Source organism: Lepus europaeus, chromosome 14 (assembly GCF_033115175.1).
Source record: "Lepus europaeus isolate LE1 chromosome 14, mLepTim1.pri, whole genome shotgun sequence".
Lineage (NCBI taxonomy): Eukaryota > Metazoa > Chordata > Mammalia > Lagomorpha > Leporidae > Lepus > Lepus europaeus.
The window spans coordinates 30,544,059-30,564,441 of NC_084840.1; the positions used below are offsets into that span (position 1 = coordinate 30,544,059).

Here is a 20,383-nt window from a genome sequence, read left to right on the forward strand (position 1 = left end):
TAAACATTCATCTCAAATCTGTTAGGTTAGTTACCACCCAATAGAAAAAAAAAAAAAAAAACAAAAAAAACAGAAAACAAATGTTGGAGAGGATGTGGAAAAATTATAACCCTTATGCTCTGTTGTGGGAATATAAACTGGTGTAGCTATTATGAAAACAATAATACGGGTGTAGCAATCCTACTTCTTATTGATATATATACAAAAGTATTGAAAATAGGGTCTTATGAACACTCATGTTCACACTACAGCATTGTTTATGATAGCCAAGAGGTGGAAACAACCAGAATGCCCAACAGACAAATAGAAAAAGAAAATGTGGAATATATATATATATATATATATATATATATATATATATATATATAACACATAGATAAATGTATAATGCTTCAGTTTTTAAATTCTTCAGTTTTTGAAAAGAAATTCTGTCTTGCACTACATGAGGAACTTTGAGGACATTAAGTGAAACAGCCAGTCACAAACAACTGCTGTGGTGGGCCTCTGACTTCGTAGTTAACCACTGCTTGGGACACCCATGTGTGGCTGTGAGTCCCCACTGCACTCCCAATTCTAGCCTCCTGCCAACTCACACATTGGGGAACAGCAGGTGATGGATCCAAGGAATTGGGTTCCTGCCACACATGAGAGACCTGAATTGAATTCCTGGCTCCCAATTTTGACCTGGCCCATCCCCAGCTGTTGTGGGCATTTGGGGAGAAAATCAGTGGATAGGAGATCTCTCTTTCTCTGTTTCAGATAAATACATACATACACGTATACATAATTTTTAAAGACAAATATTACATGATTCTAGTATCTAAAGTGTCTACTAATTGAATTACATAATTGGAAAGTAGGAAGACAACAGCTAGGGAATAAGGTGGGGGAACGCTGTTGAATGAGTGAGTATGGAGCTTCAGTTTTGCAAGATGAAAAAGTTCTGGTAATAATGTGAAGACAGTTAACTAATATCCTGATGACTTAAAAACATGTTAAAATGGTAAATTTTACATTAATTAGTTTTACCACATAAAAACTTGAAGCATCACATCTGTTAAAAATAGGTGTATATGTGCTTTTATGTCAGAACACTGTATGGCTTCACCAGCCTACTTTTTTTGTGTGTTTATGTGAAACTTTTGAAATTGTTTAAGTGAGCTGCCTTAACATCGTTGAAATTCCACCACCAGAAACTTCAAAACAAAAGTAAATTAATGCAGTTTACAACTTAAATGGATTAGCAAACTTTCTAAGATAGTACCTAAGTTTATCAACTGTTGAAGACAAGAGAAATAACAGCCGCTGGCTCTAGCAATGAAGGAAAACAGAATTGTGGGCCCCGCCCTGACCCACCCCACCATTCCTGCCACTTGTCCACAGCTCGCCTTTCAACTTTCCTGGAGACCCAGCAGATCCTGCTGAGTCACAGGTTCCTACCGTTAATTACCAAAGGAAGGTGACCTGCATCCTTAGGGACTTCTGACAACAGTTCTCATTTCTGTTTCTTTCCAGCCCTTCAGATTCTAACCTACTCCAACTGGATTTGAGTTTAACTGAGGAAGAGTGCCGCTGTATAATTTTTTCAACCTATGTATAAAAGCATGCATCTTGGCAAACAGAAAGCACAGGTATCATTCTCATCATTTTGTACTCCAGCATTGAAATGTTGTTCTGTGGGCCAGCATTGTAACCACAGTGGGTTAAGTCGCTGTTTGTGACGTTGGCATCCCATATTGGAATGTCTGCTTCTGATCCAGCTTCCTGTTAATGCACCTAGGAAGGCAAGGAATGGTGGTTCACGTACTTGGGTCTCTGCCATCCATGTGGGAGACTAGGATGGACTCCCAGGCTCCTGGCTTCAGCCTGGCCAGTCCTGGCTGTTGTGGCCATTTGGAGAGTGAACCAGCTGTCAGGAAAGATCTCTCCCTTCTCTCCTCTCCTCCCCTCCCTTCTCCTCTCCTCTCACCCTCCTTCTTTCTGTAGCCCTTTCAGATAAATAAACAAATTTTTAAGACAATAAAATGAGATGTGGCTGTGGCTGATCCAACAAGGTCTGGATAAAACAGTCTTATTTGTCAATAATTGGTTCTCAATTAAGGCTGAGCAAGAAGGAATGAAGAAAAGCTATTACAATATTAGGAGAGGCACTGATACTTCTGTTTGCCTGTTTATCTTATCATCAAAGACTAACCTGCAACCCGTTCATCAACACAAACAGTGAGGCATTTCTGATTATGGGTGTTGAGTCCTGGGCTAAAGTCCAGTGCTCTGGAGGCAAAGTATCAGCTCCACCCCACTTCCCAGGAAGGCCACAAAGGTAAGTTCCACTTCACCAAAAGGCAATAGTGTGTCTATGACACTTAACTGGAACTGATCAATGAAGTCCCTTAGAGTTCACCATGGAAACATCACAAACTGCCTTCTCCTCAGTTGCTTGCTGGGATTTGACAGCTAGTAGAGTGGGGTGGGCTAAGAAAAGAGAATTACCAACAAAATCCTTGGCAGAAATGCAGTGCCAGGGCTTCCTTTTGATACAATGTGACGGAAGCAGGAACAGAAATCAGGGCCCAGGTGGGTCGGGACAGTGGCTGCTCCCACAATGGAAGCAAAGAGGGCAGCTGCACCCCAGTCAGCACCACAGGCGTAACTTCCCCCTCCCTGCCACTAACCCTAAAAACAGTTTACAAAAATACATAAATAATAAACAAATAAATAAGAGTATAGGCTCCGATGATGCATGCATATCAAAAGATAATATATTCCAGAATGACATGTTGGTGTTTTCAGATTCTATAAAGAAGGCCAGAGGCCGGCGCTGTGGCATACTAAGTAAGCCTCTGCCTGGAGCGCCAGCAACTCATATGGGCTCCGGTTTGTGTCCCAGCTGCTCAACTTCTCATCCAGCTCCCTGTTAATAGCCTGGGAAACAGCAGAAAATGGCCCAAGTGCTTGGGCCCCTGTACCCAAGCTCCTGGTTCCCGGCTTCAGATCAGCCCAGCTCTGGCTGTTGCGACCATTTGGGGAGTGAACCAGCAGATGGAAGACTTCTCTCTCTGTCTTTCCATCTCTCTGTCTGTAACTCTGCCTCTTAAATAAATAACTCTCTAAAAAAAAAACAAAAAACTCACATTACAGACATATTTATTCAATGACAGTAGGAAGATAGAACTAACTTTAGAAGTTCACTAAAGCATTTATCCTTGAACTAACTGTAACTGTTACGAATTGCTGATACTGCTACTACAAAATATCTTCTTCAAAATAAATGTATTCTTACCAGAAGAACATAAAACCCATACTATGGCTTCCTGCCAATCACTGTAAAACAACAATAGGAGAAAGGGTCACCTATTTGGCAAACGTGTTTCCAAGAAAGTCTACTGTTCACTCAATTCAACAGTAAACTCTAGTTAGACATCTTCAGATGGTATTGAGCTCACTGCAAATCCATTTCCTCCCTACATGCCATCACCAAATATACCTTACATGGGAAAGGTTCTTATCCAGGGTCACCCAACCAGAAAATATACCTTAGAAGTCAAAAGGTAAAATAATGTGCCAATTTTTTAAGTGCCTTTCAAAATACATTAGCATAGTATATACTATGTGCTTAATAAACATGTAAATGACATCATAGATTCTGGTGTCAGAAAAATTGAGTTTCTAACACCTGAAGGACACACATATAGTGAAGTTCATAAATTTTCTGTTTTCCTTTCCTAGATCAAAGATCAGCCATAAAATTTAATATCTGAAAACAATCACTTTGATTTTATTGAGATCAAAGTCCAACTTCTTAAAATCAGCCACTAGTTACTTTATCTTAATTTATATTGATTATATTTTTCTGGTAAGCTAGACAAAACACACACACACACACACACAAGTACATATAGACTCAGGTATATGTCATAATGTTCGATGATGTATAGTTAGAACAAACTTAAAATACAAAAAAAAAAAAAGACAGTGAAAAGACACTAGAAAATTCTGATCCCTGAAAACCTAAAAAATTTGTGAAAGCTGAAATGGGCTTAAAATATCATATAGAGAGCTTGCTTTCTGTTTAAATAAATGATCTGTATGCCCAAACACTTAAAAATCCTGGCAATCAATGCTGACTGTAAGGGAGATCAATAAAGGGTGTTTTGGTCTAAAAGTTACGCACACTATGGCCAGCAAGTCAAACCCAGCTCCAGGCTTGTTTTATTCCCACCTCATAGTGGTCTTTATAGTTTTAAGCAGCTTAATAAACAAGAAAGAACAAAGGATAGGGACACAGAAGGCATGTAGCTTACAGATCTTAAAATATTGAATATCCTAATGTACTTAAACTATCTAAATTATTATCTAATCCTTTATCAAAAAGTGTTAGGATCAGTAGGTTTTCAATAGCCTCAAGAAGTATGACAATTTAGGTCAACTTCTAAAGTCAGAATGAACTACAGAAAAAGAATCCCTACTCACTTATGCGAAGAAGTGGTTTCACTAAACCAAAACCCAGAGAAATGAAGTTGTACATTATGCTACATTAGTACATCCATTCACTTAATACATCTTCCCCACCAACAAAAAAAGTCAGCAAGACTTTTTTTAAACTTTTTTTACTATTAAAATAATCAATCATTTGACCTAAATGCTAAAATAACAAGAGTAGAATAATATTTGCCACTTATAATTTGGCAATGTTAACACCTTTGGAAAAATCAGACAAAATTGGCTTCAAATGCAAGAAAAAGAAGAAAAGTCAAACTTACAAGAATAGCAAGTTCTGAGTTAAAGCAAATGAATCACAGATAACATTTCTTTTGAAAATATAACTTCCATATTTGACTTAATACCATATTCAAACTGATAATCATGGAGATCCATCAAGTCAATTTAGATATTTCCAAATTATTTTAGATTTTAATTTTGGAGCTTATTCATTCTAAAGTTTCTCTTTACTATAAACTGGGATAATTATTTTAGAAAATATTGTGTTATTTTCCTTCGAAAGGTTGGAATTACATACACTCAATTTATATGTTCTTATTACCACTGCTGCTGCAAACATCGTATCCCAAGACTGAACAAGCACATGGTAGCAAAGAAAATGTATCTAGGAAGGACCCTCTAGGAGTACACTGCCTGCCTCAGGAAGAAATCAGGGAATTCACAGTGCAGAAAACCAACTGGCGGCATCAGATCCGAGGGCTGTGTGCCTATACACCTGTAGCATCAAATGCCCAGGTTTAGGGTGCCACCTCTAGACTCAGACAAGAAAAGCCCCTGCCCACAGGCTCTACCCTTTAGCGGGTGTCCATTATACAAGGAGCCCATTAAAGATGCTAAGGAGCAGCCTGGCTGGAGTTGTCCCCTGTGTACTCCATGAATGCCAGCACCCTTCTCACTCACATCCTCTTGCTAATCCCATTCCAGGGCCTAGAATGGCCTCTCTTCTGGCTCCATCCTCTAGAGGCTGGTCAGGGAAGCAGGTGGGAAGACTATGTGCAACCTGTGTGTGGACAAGGGTCTGTTTATAAGGAGTTCTGTGGCAGAGGTGTCCACACCATGTACAAGACAAGCTGGGGAGGCAGAGGAAGAAGAGAAAGGCGGTGGACCACAGCTATGGACTAGCTCCCCTTACACTGCCTCTTCCTGACACAAAACTCCTGGGAGTCTAAGACTGAAAAATGCAATGTTGGCCTCTCCAGCCATTATGAAGATATATTTTATCAAATAAGAACTCCATCAGGGTCTCCCATGTGGGTGGCAGGAACCCAAGTACTTGGGTCGTCATATGCTACTTCTCAGGCACATTAGCAGAAAGCTGGCCCAGAAGTAGAGTGGCCTGGACTTCATCTAGGTACTCCCTTATGGGATGTGGACATGCCAAGTGGTGGCTTAACCCACTGCACCTCAAATCTGCTGCCCACCATATTTTTAAATATATAATTTCCTCTTTCAATTTTTTTTTTTTGACAGGCAGAGTGGATAGTGAGAGAGACAGAGAGGAAGGTTTTCCTTTTTGCTGTTGGTTCACCCTCCAATGGCCGCTGCGGCCGGCGCATCTCGCTGATTCGAAGCCAGGAGCCAGGTGCTTCTCCTGGGCTCCTATGCGGGTGCAGGGCCCAAGCACTTGGGCCATCCTCCACTGCCTTCCCCGGGCCATAGCAGAGAGCTGGCCTGGAAGAGGGGCAACCGGGATAGAATCTGGAACCCCAACCGGGACTAGAACCCGGTGTGCTGGTGGTGCAAGGTGGAGGATTAGCCTGTTAAGCCACGGCGCCGGCCTCCTCTTTCAATTTTTAAAAACATTTATTTTTCATCTACTTGAAAGGAAGACAGAAAAAGAGACAGAAAGAGATCTTCAATTTGCTACTTCACTTCCCAGTTGCCTATAATAATCAGGACTTAAAGCCGGGAGTCTGCAATTCCATCCAGGTCTCCCACATGGCTGGCAGGGCCCAAGCATTTGAGCCATTTTCTGCTGCCTCCCAGGATGCACTAGCAAGAAGCAAGATTGGAAGCGGCAGAGCCAGGACTCAAACTGGCACTCTGATATGAGAGTCCTGCATTGCAAGTGGCAGTTTAACCCATGGTGCCACAATGTCTGCTCCCCTTTTAATATTTTAATTTTTTTTAAACTTATTTAAGAGGCAGAAAGCATGCTCCCATCTACTAGTTCACATCCCAAATGCCCACAAAAGATGAGATCCCGAGTCTGCATTGATGGGAAACTCTAGTGAGGAGTCAGAGCCAGGAATCAAACCCAGGTACTCCAATGCAGGCTACAGGCATCGATCTCTCAGGCTAACTGCCCTAACTTGTAACCTTGGACTGTTGTGGCAGTGTACTGGGTGAAGCCACTGTCTGTGATGCTGGCATCCCATAAGTGTGCCAGTTCAAGTCCTGCTGCTCTACTTTGGATCCAGCTCCCTGCTAATGGCCTGGGAAAAGCAGCAAAGGATGGCACAAGCGCTTGGACCCTGTACCCATGTGGCAGATCTAGATGAAGTTCCTGGCATTGGCCTGCTCGCCACCCCTCCCCCCCGAGCTGTTGCAGCCATCTGAGGAGTGAACCAATGGATGGCAGATATCTCTCTCTCTCTTTCTCTCTCATAAATAAACAAATTAATGCTTTTTTTTTTTAAAAAAAAAAAAGCAGATTGTTTTCATTCTGGCACTCAAACAAGCAGCTGGTATGGCTATATTACTGACACAAAGAAAAATATAAAATTATTTTCCTTATTCTTATGCAGAAATTAAAACTTCAGAGGGCTAGTATTTTGGATATTAAATAATGAAATCTGTATTGACCTTTTGGGGCAATAAGACATCTTCCCTCTTCTGGCTCATTAACATGGGTCTAGGGAAAACTCCCCATTCATTTGTGAATTGAGATCAAAATTGGGATTATAGGGAAAAAAAATCAGACCCTAACAGTATCATACCTCCAAAACTTAATACACTTAGGAATGACAATGAATTACTGCTACTGTAAACCTATTGGATGATAGGGTAGAAATGTCAGAGTTTTCCAAAAAGCATTTAGCTCCTGAAAAAAAACAAAAAAACAAAAACAAAACATAAAAAAATGTTAACTCTACTTAAGTTCTGACCTAATTCAATAGTTTTTCAATGATAACTTAGAAATTGTCGATAAATAAAATAAAAATATGCCTTTATGGTTGACTTCCACTGAAATCTATGATTAATTGCCTTTCTACAACTGAAATTCAACTTTGGAAAGAACAACTCTCACTATTTTTCTCAAGATAGTTCTCTGGTTCAAGTTTAAAAAGGATTTTGCCTGATTTCTTAATGTTATACTTATGACACACTTAATAGTCTACCCTAAAAAATTAATTGCAATAAGAAATAAAGAACCTCAAGAGGTAACACTGTACATAATATGCCTAAGGATGCACAGGTCCCTTAGTCAAATCAATGAGACCAGATGGAGGCCTTGGTGAGGCTGAAGGCACACTTATATAATGTCCTGGCCACGAGGGCGGTGAACCAGTATAAAGACTGGTTCTGAAGGGGAGTTATGCAATCCGCTCAGTGCATGGACAGCCTGAAGAGAGGGTAGGCAGAATCTGCAATGCTGATACTGCCCGAAGCCATGAGGATGGATTCTATGGCCGCTTTAGCACTGGAATAAAAGTCTCTCATGGTACAATATGTTCAGGCCACTTTCAACATCTTTGAAGTTCAATCGCTACCACTATTTGGCTACAGAAAGGAGGGGCCGTTCCAATCTTCCTTACAATTACCGCCCTAATTATTACATTACACTTTCACAATTTAATCCCTTTATTTGCCTCACTGCCTTCTTGGGGCTAAGTAAGCACCACAGTGTGATGCCTGATGATGTAGCTAGCAGGGTAGCCTCACTGAGTGCTGCCCAGCTGCCAGCTACAAGCACAGCCAGGTGGGCAGGTCCAGAGTGCTAATCTGGACAGTGACATCTCTGTCTCCTGCTCAAAATCCTTGAAACTTGTTCTCTCCAATATGGAGTAAAACTGAGCACCGTACATCAATGCCAAGAATCATCCCGTGCTTTGCTCTGTTGCGCTTTTGGTAACATCACAGCCTTCTAAAAAATAGTCATGCACAGAATTCCAGTTGTTCTGTTCTAATCACTGCTCAGTAATAACCACTGCAGAGCAACTGACATCCAGAATACATTCCTATTTTGTTTTCAACAACTATCAGGAATTTTTTTTTTTTCCCACAAAGTTGTCCCATCTTTACTATCTTTATAAAATGTGCTAACAGATAAAGAGTGTAATCCCCCACCTTAAAAATTTAGTATTTCCTTAAGGCAGGACCCATTTGCAGGAGGAATTTGCCTGAATCCATAACCTTTGGGAGCAAAGCTTTAATAAAATGTTGATAACAAGGAATTCCAGCCAGCACTGCCTGACTCACAGTAGGTGTTCAGTAAATATTTGTTGAGTAAATGGGACCGGTGTTCATGCTGAGAACCTCTCGCTTATATTAGCATACATGGAACTTGTTAATTTATCCCAAAATATTTGCTTATCTTTGTGTAGTTAGACTCAGAGCTGTGTAAACCAAGTTAACAAAATCAAATTACTAACAGTTCAAATTTTATATACTCTGTAACCATAAGGATTACAATACTGTTGAAGCATGACTGGTTACAACCCAGAGATTGCACATGTGTTTTCATCCTCAAGTTTTGCAGTGTTAGTAAATAGACTGAAGAGATTTTTAAAATACTATAAAGTGATACAAAGCTTTCAACTTAGAAAACCATTGTTTTTAACTTGCTTACTTTATATATAATACATACCATTTTATCCTTAAGCAGTCTAGTAGCTATTAATTCTTTCTACTTGTAGACAAGGACAAGGAAAGTACAGATGAAGACTTTTCATGAGAAAATATTAATAAGATATAGCCACCATGAGCCAGAAAATATATGTACTAAAATGTTTGGGGGATTCAAATGTATTTCCTATTAATTTGGCTTTGTGTTTCCCAGTTAAAACTATGACTAAAGTTATGAACAAATTAGACTTAAATACTGATTATATTAAAGAGTTATGATGCATTGAAAAATTGTGTACATTTAAAAATTTTTATTGATTGATCTATTTACTTACTTGAGAGGCAGAGAGACAAAGAGTCCCACAGAGAGGTGTCCCTTCCACTGATTCACTTCCCAAAAGCTCCCAGTAGTGAGGGTTGGACTAGGGACAAAACTGGGAGCCAGGAACACAACCCAGGTCTCCCAAGACAGTAGAAGGAACTCAACTCCTTGAGCTATCATTTGCTGCTTCCTAGGGTGAAAATGAGCTGAAAACTGGAAGCAGAGCACAGCCAGGACTTGAACCCAGGCACTCTGATATAGAATCTGGGATCCCAGCATCTTACCCCGAGCTCAAATATCCATCCTGAAAAATAGTGTGCTTTAAGCAAACCCTTTACCTGTGTTCTCATCAGCCGCGGACCAAGGAAGCTATGCAACAGGAAGCACAAAATCAAGGTGGAGATGATACAGCCTATGCCACCAAGGACAGGCACTATAATCTTCAGTGCAACTCATGGGGAGGAGCTATATAGCCAGACGTCCTTAAAAGGGTAGCGTGGGAGACTACTCTGGGTACTTAAATGATCTCAGAATCACCTTTTTGTTAAAATATTTAAGGGGATTAGAGCTCACAAACATCACTTCTTTTGTATTTTAAAAACTAGTACAGCACAAAGTTATTAAGGGTCCACAGAAAACCATTTTCAATATGTCCAACAAAGGACCATTAGATGACCATGGTCAGATGTCAGTAGAAATCATCAGCAGCACAGGGTAAGAACAGGGGGTCTCAAAGCTGGCTAAGCATCTGAACTACCTGGAGAGCTTGGTAGCAGGGACTGCTGGACCCACCCCTGGAGATTTAGAGTTAATCTTGGATGTGGCCCAGGAATGTGCATTTCTAACAAATGTCCAGGTGATGCTGATGCTGGGGGCCCAGTCAGCACACTTTGAAAACTGCTATGATAGAATACAGAACAGCAAGTACACAGTGCAGTGGTTTTCAACTTTGGCTTTACGTTAAGCATCCTGGAGGAAGCTTTCAAATATCCTTCCTTGCCCCAGCCACGTCTATCACTGATTAAGTCATAATCTGGAGGCATAAGCCCTGGCATCAATAGCTTTTTGAAAACATTTCCAGGTGATTCTGATGATCTAGCGAGCTTGAGAACAACAGACACGTGTTCATGACTGGTTGTTAAAAACGTGTATTTTTTAAACCACAGAGTAGTGTGCTGTGACCCTCAAGAAACAATTATTCTTGCCTCCTCCCATTTTCTTCAAATGTGTATCGTAAAATATCTAAATTAAAGGAAGAAAAGGAAGGAAGGAAGGAATGAGGATGATTGGTGGAGGAGGGGATGTGGGAAGTATGGTTATTAGAACTGTAACTATGGGGGCCAGCGCCGTGGCTCACTTGGCTAATCCTCTGCCTGCGGCGCTGGTATTCCCATATGAGCCCCGGGTTCTAGTCCCGGCTGTTCCTCTTCCAGTCAGCTCTCTGCCGTGGCCCGAGAAGGCAGTGGAGGATGGCCCAAGTGCTTAGGTGCCTGCACCTGTGTGGGAGACCAGGAGGAAGTACCTGGTTCCTGGCTTCTGATCAGCGTAGCTCTGGCTGTAGTGGCCATTTGGGAGGTGAACCAATGGAAGGAAGACCTCTGTCTCTCTCTCTCTCTCTCTCTCTCTCTCACTCACTCACTCACTGTCTAACTCTACCTGTCAAATAAATAAATAAATAAAGTTTTTTTAAAAAAATAACTATGAAATACATGAAATCTGTTCTTTTTGTATTAATAAAATTTAAAAAAGGAAAAAAAAAAGTGGTGAAGTTTAATTTTCTGCCAGAATACACAGCTATAGCTTTTTGTAATGAGCCAAGTTCTGCATTTGCACATCACTAATTTAGAGGAGCACATAAAAACTTCAGGCATAGTGCTCTACATTTTGTGTAGGAAAATAATAATGTTATTTATAAATCTGGAGAAATAAAGGTTTGGGTTTGTTTTACACATATGTATTGGAAATGTATCATAATTAAGTCTAATTTCATTGCTATATTTGGGATCACTGAAATAAGTATCATTTCATTAGTATAATTCAAAAGGTATAGACAGTATATCCAAGGGCAAGGTGTTGTGGTGTAGTGGGAAAAGCCACCACCTGCAGTGTCGGTATCCCATATGGGTACCAGTTCAAGTCCTGGCTGCTCCACTTTCCAGCTCCCTGCTATGGCCTGGGAAAGCAGTAGAAGATGGCCCAAGTACCTGGGTCCCGGCACCAGCATGGGAGACTGGGAAGAGGCTCCTGGCTCCAGATTAGCCCAGCTCTGGCCGTTGTGGCCACTTGAGGAGTGACCCAGCAGAATGGAAGACCTCTCTTTTTATCTCTCTCTCTCTGCCTCTGCAACTCTGTCTTTCAAATCAATCAATCTTTAAAAAAAGAAAAGGAAGTATATCCAACAACAGGGAAAGAAGGAAGATGAGGTAATAGTGAAGTTTGCCTACAGCATTGGTTCTCAAAGTGTGGTATCTGGATCAGCGGCATCATCATCACCTAGGATTTGTAAGAAAAATACATTCTCTAGTCCCCATCTAAGAGCTAATAAATAAGGAACTTTGTCTCTGGGACCTGGTAATCAGCATTTTTAAAAATAAGATTTCCAGGTGATTTTAATCCATGCTCAAGTTTGATAACCACTGTCTAAACTATTTATTGCTTCCATGCATCTAAAAGAACCAAAGGGATAGAAAGCACTATTAATCTAAAGTGTAGTGGGCACTGTGGTGTAGCAGGCAAAGCTGCCACCTGTAGTGCCAGCATCCCATATGGGCACCAGTTTGAGTCCCAGTTGCTCCACTTCCAATCCAGCTCTCTGCTATGGCCTGGGAAAGCAGTAGAAGCTGGCCCAAGTCCTTGGGTCCCTGCACCCATGTGGGAGACCTTGAAGAAGCTCCTGGCTCCTGGCTGCACATGGAAGACTCCCCTCCCTCCCTCCCTCCCTCCCTCCCTCCCTCTCTCTCTCTCTCTTTCTGCCTCTGCCTCTTTGTAACTCTTTCAAATAAAATAAATAAATCTTTTAAAAAAATCTACAGTGCATTTGTTCAGTTGCTATGCATACCCACATTGCTCTAATAATAGGTATACTTTTAAAAACTCTACCCCAAAGCTTATTATCATTGCATTATGAGAGCTTAATTGTGCAAGTAGAATTAATGCAAATGGAGTATATCTTGGGGGAGTTTATTCTATAAATCCTCCATGATCCATGGTAGTCTACTTCTGTTTTCTACTCCAGAGAGAATTAAGACTGTGAAACTTGACTGTCAAAGAAGAGAAGCTGGGGGTAAGGGGGGGAAATCATGTGAGGTTGGAAGGGAGAAGGGAACTCCCAAGTCCAATACTAACCTTGAATTGTCCTCTTGAAGAATGCCTTGCAGGCTTCACACGACGCCACCCCATAGTGGTACCCAGAAGCGATGTCACCACAAACTAAACACAGTCTCTTGGGCATCGAGTTGAGCATGTATTCGCACTTGGTCTGGGGGTCTTCAACAATGGTGCTGGAGCAGTCATCGTACAGTTTCCTGACAGGTCCGCTACCTCCCAGGATAGGAGCAGAAGGGTAGAGAGGTGGCGAGTCGAGTCCGTTCTGATGGCCATTCATGGTTGAACTGTAGCTCCCACTGGCGTCTGAGGAGCCACCAGGGCTGTGGTGGTTGACGCTGTCCGTCAGGGAGGCTGGGCTGGAGGGTTCCGTCTTGATGAAGGACGAACAGCTGGAATCAATGTGCCGATCTTTGTTTGACATTCTGCAGAGAAGCCTGAATGGAGGGAGACACAAGTCAGGAGAGAAAGAGGAGAGAGTGTCATATACACAGTGCAAAAGAGGGAGAAACAAAAAGATGGCGAAAGGAGGGAGAAAGCGAGAAAGAAGGATGGAAAGAGGAAAAAAATACAAGACTTTGTATGTTGAAGACATTGCTGTTTGAGAGTGCTATCTAAAGGGCCGGGGACCATCACTCATTCTGTAGTCAATATCTCTTGTTCTACAAGAAGGTAATCAGCATAAGGGCATGACAGGGTTACATCAAAGGGCCCAGACAGGCCATAAACAAAAGCTCTAAAGGGTCCGATCGCTTTTATTTTTCCTTTCTCTTGGAGAACCACTGTCGATATCTAAATCAACTCTCTTGCTTCTAAATTGACCCGTGGAAGAGTTGGTGATTTGCAAAGCCCATATCATTTCTAACATTGCATTTAACCTCACTCCCCCTTTCCCTCCACATTCTGATGCTGCATCACTGTGTTATGAGCAGAATCAAACTTTTATTTTCAAGACTGAACAGATGATCTTCAGCACTGTAATTACTGTCTGTCAGCACGCTTCCATAAGCATAACTGTGTTTTTTATTGATCAGACTAAGACACATAGGGAATATATCCTCAATCGCTTTGTTTCTTTATTTAAATTGCTCTATCGCATACCCATTTAGCAATATAGAAAGACATCAAGGATGAAATTCTAGCTGATATTTAAGGATTATTTCCTGGAGTGCACAAAACTTAGTGAATAATCACCAGTGTTGATTAATAAATGTTTGCAGGTGTGTGTGTGTGCGTGTTCTTATGTGTGACTTGCCACTGTTGAAGAGATGGATCAGTAAAAGCCCTTTGAGCCTGCAGTATACCCGTGGGTCCATCAATCTGTTACTTTACATCTAGGAAAATGTGTCTTGAAAGAATGAGATCTGTGCTGGTCCTTCCCTTCCCCTTTTTCTTTTTGCCTTTCCACACCATACCTCCTAAAAGGAAGATGAGGAAGCTTCTCACTGACAAACTATTTCTCTCTTATCTGAATGAAACACTTTGCCCCTCTTTCTTTGTTGGACCCATCAGTGATTGGATTTCTGAAAAAGTAATTAGATGAAAAGATACATACAATTGGTCATATTTTCTTTCTGCTTAGCCATAGTGCAAAACCCCTTTTAGCAACATCTCTAAGACCCTTCGGAGAGCCTGCTATAGAAAGAAGAGGTGACAGTTGAGAAAGAGGCTTAGGTAATTGCTTCCCAGTGGAAAGTTGATTTATAGGACCCCCACTGTGCAAGGGCCATTCACTAGAATTTGGGGGAGTAGTCCCAGCATAAGCAAAGGATGCAATTATCTTGTTCCCTATAAATCTAATGATATTTTATCACTGCACAGATTTCACGCTCTCCTCCAGGTCTCCCTACCCACATTGTTCTGTGACTTTACAGTGGAGGAAGACATGGAAATTTCTCTCAGGCATGTTCACTCTACTGTTCTAAGAAGGCACTCTCAGCAGCAAAGCAGGAAGGCAAGAATGTGCCTGTTAGCTCGATCTCACTCCACTTTCTGAGGTCAAGCAACATCGGGACGTGGAGAAAGTGAGTAGGAAGAAGAAAAGTCACCAAAATATCTCCGGCTGTCACCCACTCGTGTGTGCTGTCATTTTCTCAAGCACCAGCAAACGAAAAAATACCCCCCTCGCCAGCCTGAACTCTAGCATCCTGTCCTTCCACGCCCGCTGCCTCGTACCCGTCACTGTTAATGAGCATGGTAATTAATAGCTCGCTCTCCTTGTCTCCCTGCTTGCACTCTGGGCTAAGCACTCTCCTCAAGTCAACGTTTGAAAGAAAGCGGGTCGCCACTGACTTACAGCAGCCCTGCGAATTCCTTTTAATTTAGAGCACTTACACCACCACTTCACTTATTACCTTATAATTACTGGACTGCTCGCACATACATTATGATCTTAGACTACAGTTAGAAGTTATTAGGGTACTAAACCATGGTTGCTCCTCTCTCTGGCACTGAATTTCTCACAGCTATGACAATTAACTCTTTCACCATCTGCCTGCAAGGCATCATGGCTCTTTCTTCTTTTTTTTTTCCCAGAGAATTGCTTGATGTTACTTGATCACAAAACATATTCTCTGAGACCTCCATCCCCTTGTCTCTCTCTCTCCCTCTCCCTCTCCCTCCGCCCCCCCCCCATTTTCTCTTTTTATGCATCTACCATGGTTATTTTCTTCCAAGTTTGCTTCCCCTCCCCTTCCACTTTTCTCACTGATTTCTACTATTTGCAGAACTTTTTATGTAAGGAACAAGACCAGAAATTACTTTCTCGTTTTTTGAACAGTTATTTGCTAGGTCACCAAATGTTTATGTGTCAAATGTGTGTGGTTAAAGTTCCTGAAAAATGGAGTGTCTCCAGCCAGCTGTCCCTTCTAACATCTCAGCCCATAACTTCCCAGTCAGGGAAGTCCTTGGAATAGTGGCCAGATCTTCTCCTAGCAAAGTCTGGCCACATGTGCAGTAAATCAGAGTGAACCAAGTGGCTTTGCGCTGTAAGTTGTACATGTCTATTTTCCGGCAAGGAATCGCTTCCTCCGTCGCAACCTTTGTCCAGGGGAAATGCTAACAGGGCTGTCACTGCTCACCAGGCACCAAGCTGAGCACTTATTACATCATTGAACCCCAAAGACACCCTTGAGCAGGAGGTATTTCTCTAAGAAAATGAGACTCAGACATTCTGAAACTTACTGAAAATCATACAGCTAGGAAGTAGCTGTATATACTTGGATTTGACTCCAAAGATGGGAGCGGAAATGTCTTACAGGCATGAGAGTTTTGAATGGTATTTTTTTACTCATTCTTTAACAAGTAATCAAGCACACAGAGGCAGAGGTAGTACATGGAAAGATCTCCGGCTTTCCCTTCTCAGCAATTACACCCACAGCTAAGGGGGCCCCCACCCCGGCTGTGGAATCACCCTCCTCGGGATTTGGATTGACACCCAAACACAATCTCTGAAGGAACACAGTTGTCTCCTAATTACTACTTAGCTCGTTACACTGAGCACTTGCAAGACACCATTACATTATAACCTAAAACTACAGCAAGCCTTAATTCTCTCTCTCTCTGTCTCTGCAATTCTACAGCTCTATTATTCAAGCCTGAAATATTCACAACTATCTATAAATTCAATTGTCAGCGGGTGGGTTTTATTCTAGACTTCACTTCAATCTAAAATTAGAGGCACTAAAATTCACATTAACTCTAAGAGGAATGTAGTGAATAAGACTTTATTTCAAAAGAACACCTTTTTGTCAGAAAGAGCCATTTTCAAAATGATGGCTTTATCTGTAGCCAAAGAGAATAAGCCCCATTCCACATTGTGCTGTTAATGCAAAAATTTTAGGTCACATTGGATTAATAAAAATCTAAATTTAGTTAAGAATTATGAATAGAAATAACATGTGTCGAAATATGTGGGAAATATTTATTTTAAAGCCTTGGGATGGTGACTTTTACTTTATGATTTTAAGAGAAATAACTGAGGACAAGGGAGTAAGACAAGCTGCTGTCCAAGAGCTCTGAATAAACACGCTGAGAATAAACTGCAGTGGGAAATAACCGTGGCAAGAATAACATTGCATTTTTATATATAAGACCCGGAGTGTGAGGAATCCAACAGCCTTGCGGAAACTTCAGGGCTTTAAAAAGTATTTTCCACCAAGTGCGAGATGTAGTCTCAGACAATTATGATCATCATACACTTCATCATAGGGACTTAGTTTCTCAGCCTTGCCTTAGGGTCAGGCGGGGGGTAATATTTATCTTCGATGTCAGATACTAACACTCAGGCAAACAAAATCTTTCAGCTGCTGGACAATTAAAAGATATAACTTTTGAAAGTTAATTAACCACGTGTGCCTACAGAGTGAGAGAAAGTGAGGGGGAAAAAGAAAAAGAAACCATGAAAGTTGCTGCTGTAGGGAAAAAGAGGAAGATAATTTGTGAGTTAAAAATTCAATTATACTGTAATGATCAAGCTGAAGTGTTTTCAGAGATTCTGCCCACCTCAGGTAATTGAGTAATCTTGAATGAAATGTCATGAGTTTGAATTTCCACACACACGTATAGATGTCCAGAGTGGTCCACATTTCAAAGAAAGGACTTGACCAATGATTTTATTTGTTAAATGCTAGCATAGCCATAATGTTCCATAGGGTAACATAGTCTTAATCCTCTCATCAAAATACAGCTCCTTAACAAACTGCTCTATTTTATCTTCTGAATTTTACACAGAACTTGGTTTGCTTGCTACTTTCATTCCTCACTAAAAGAAAAAGAGTACATAAAATATACATATATGTATAGCTCATCTTAGTCCCTTTTAAAATTTTTATTTATTTACTTGCAAGACCAAGAGGTACACAGATAGACGGGGGTCTCCCACCCACTGGCTTACTCCTCAGATGGCAAGGGCTGGACCAGGGCTGAAATCCAACTATTGTAGCCATCACTGTTGCCTCCCAGGGTCTGCATTAGCAGGAAGCTGGAGATAGGAGTCAGGGCCAGGAATCGAACCCAGGTACTCAGATATGGAATGTGGCTGTCCTAACTTCTGTCCTAACTGGCAGGCCAAATGCTCACTCCAGACCTTCTTGGGAAGTACATTTCATAGAGACCTTCTGAAACTTTGAAAACACCTGAACCCGTGCCAGACATCTTCATAGGCTAAATAACCGTTAACAAATCACTATTTTCTTTGTCATTCTAAAGGGCCTGAAATGATCCCCATGATCACAATAAATTGTAAATGCTTTAGCTAAGTTATTTTCCCTATTTTTGTACAGGGAACACTGAAGTCAGCACACCTGCAAGTTTGCAAACACAGAGCAATAAGAGGAGTCCCCAGCTCCTCTCATGGAGTCAGAGAACTTCAGGACTGGAAAGGAAAAGTGTTTGTTAAATCCCGCCACCTAATCATTCTTTCCTTAATACAAGAACACAACTGTAGGGATGATTTCATTTTTCTACCTTCTGAAATCATCAGACCTTGTTTAAAACATATTAAAAGCTCCCAGGGGCTCACAGTTTTGGTTCTTTAAAAAACACTTTAGGTGAAAAACCTCCGAACTAGAACTGCAGCTCCCTGAGGTGCAGCCTGGGAGCCCCTGACCCCAGAAGCACCCTTGGCAGCCTGAGTTACAACGTCAAGCACGCTACTTTACAATGAGCTTTTTTTCAGTCCGCTTCAACTAATTGCACTCTCGTAAAGTGGCAAAATGTGAATCACTTAGTAACAAAATGGGCACCAGCTGCTATTGTCAGAGAATGGAGATGCAGGAGAAAGGGAAAGCAGCCGAATGAAGTGTCATGTCAGAAATCAACCGTGCAACGTGTGATTTGGGAAAACATGACTGCTTTACAGAGACAGGGTGTCATTATGGCATCACAGTAATAGGATGCTTTGACAACTGCTGGGTCTAACATATCATCATTGCATTAAGGTACACTGGCTTAGTTGGGGAAGGAAGAGAAAGGATTTTTTTCTTTTAATAAGAAATATCTTAAGGTCTGCCTGGTTAACCTAACAGAAGTAAATTGTTAATTGTGAAGGGAGAATTGTAAATCCTGACCCATTTGCTCATGGGCACACCTATGAACACATGGGTATGTGTAATGTTAAGGGCTTCTGTAATAAACATGGAGCCCACCCTAATAGAACAGATTTCTGTATAACAGGATCACAATCACTTCGTAATGCTCCTTCTCAATTCTCTGAAACATAACATGTACATTTAGTGCAAAAGGCTTTCCAACTCGCTCCCTCAAGAACAGGAGTAAGCAAACAGCTGCTTCCAAAGCTGGCGCTGAGTTGCTGACAAGCGATGTAGCTCTGCAGTGTGGAGACAAGGGGCCAGTCCCTGAAAGCAAACTAGAGTCCCCGATTTAAGCTGAGAGCTTTCCCAACTCTTTGGACACTTGTTTTATTTGTATTTATTTTAAAGGCAGGACAACAGAGACAGACACAAAGAGAGAGAGCGAGAGCGAGAGAGAGAGAAATACAGAGACAGACAGATCTTCCATGTACTGGTCCACTCCCTAAAAGCTCATTTCATGGGCTGGTCCAGCCTGAAGTTAGGAGCCTGGAACTCAGTCTGGGTCTCCAATGTGGGTGGCAGGGAACCAAGGACTTGAGCAACCATCTGCTGCCTCCCAGGGTGCACATTAGCAAGAAGCTGGATCAGAAGCACAGCAAGGGCTCCAACCCCAGCACCCTGATTCAGGATACACAACAACTTTTCTCCTGACTCTTAAAAGGTTGCCCACTGTATATATGAAATACATGAAATGTGTTCCCCTTATATAAATAACTAAAACAAAGTTTTCCACTGCACTAAAAAAAAATGAATTCAGGGCAAATAAACAAATGACTTTCAATTAATTTCTGCATGATCACTAAAAGTATCCCATGGATTATAACTTTATAACTAATGTTATACTCCTACCAGGAAGGACTTAAATGACAGGCTGTTTGCTTTAGGAATCTTAAGTAGAATGGTCATTTCTTATAAAATTTTATTCCAACATTAGATTGATCTACTATTTTGGTTTAAGCACTGAAATTCCATGTCCTAGGTGAAATCCTAAGTCCCATGTGAATGGGGATGATTAGTTGCCCATGATGTGGCGTACAGGCATCCCAAATGGCCACCAGTTCAAGTCCCTGCTGCTCCATTTCCTATCAAGCTCCCTGCTATGGCCTCGAAAAGCAGCGGAAGATGGCCCAAGTCCTTGGGCCCCTGCACCTGCATGAGAGACCCGAAAGAAGCTCCTGGCTCCTGGCTTCAGATTGGCCCAGCTCCAGCTGTTGTGGCCATTTGGGGAGTGAACTAGGAGATGGAAGACCTCTCTCTCTCTCTCTCTCTCTCTCTGCCCCTGCCTTTCAAATAAATCTTTAAAAAAATAATCTTACTGTTAGACCTAAAATAAAGGAAGTTTGGAGGATATTCATTT

General features: G+C 41.4%; 1 protein-coding gene across 3 annotated transcripts in view; it reads right to left on the reverse strand.

Moving 5' to 3' along the window:
• ESRRG (estrogen related receptor gamma) overlaps nucleotides 1-20,383 on the reverse strand; it is a 237,842-nt gene that overhangs the window by 177,690 nt on the left and 39,769 nt on the right. The window contains exon 2 of one of the 3 annotated variants that reach the window (XM_062211325.1): nucleotides 12,956-13,371. In XM_062211325.1, the coding sequence (XP_062067309.1) occupies nucleotides 12,956-13,371 (416 nt within the window). Of the gene's footprint in view, nucleotides 1-12,955; nucleotides 13,372-20,383 lie in introns of those variants that run through there. The other 2 variants (XM_062211327.1, XM_062211326.1) reach the window with 2 other exon arrangements.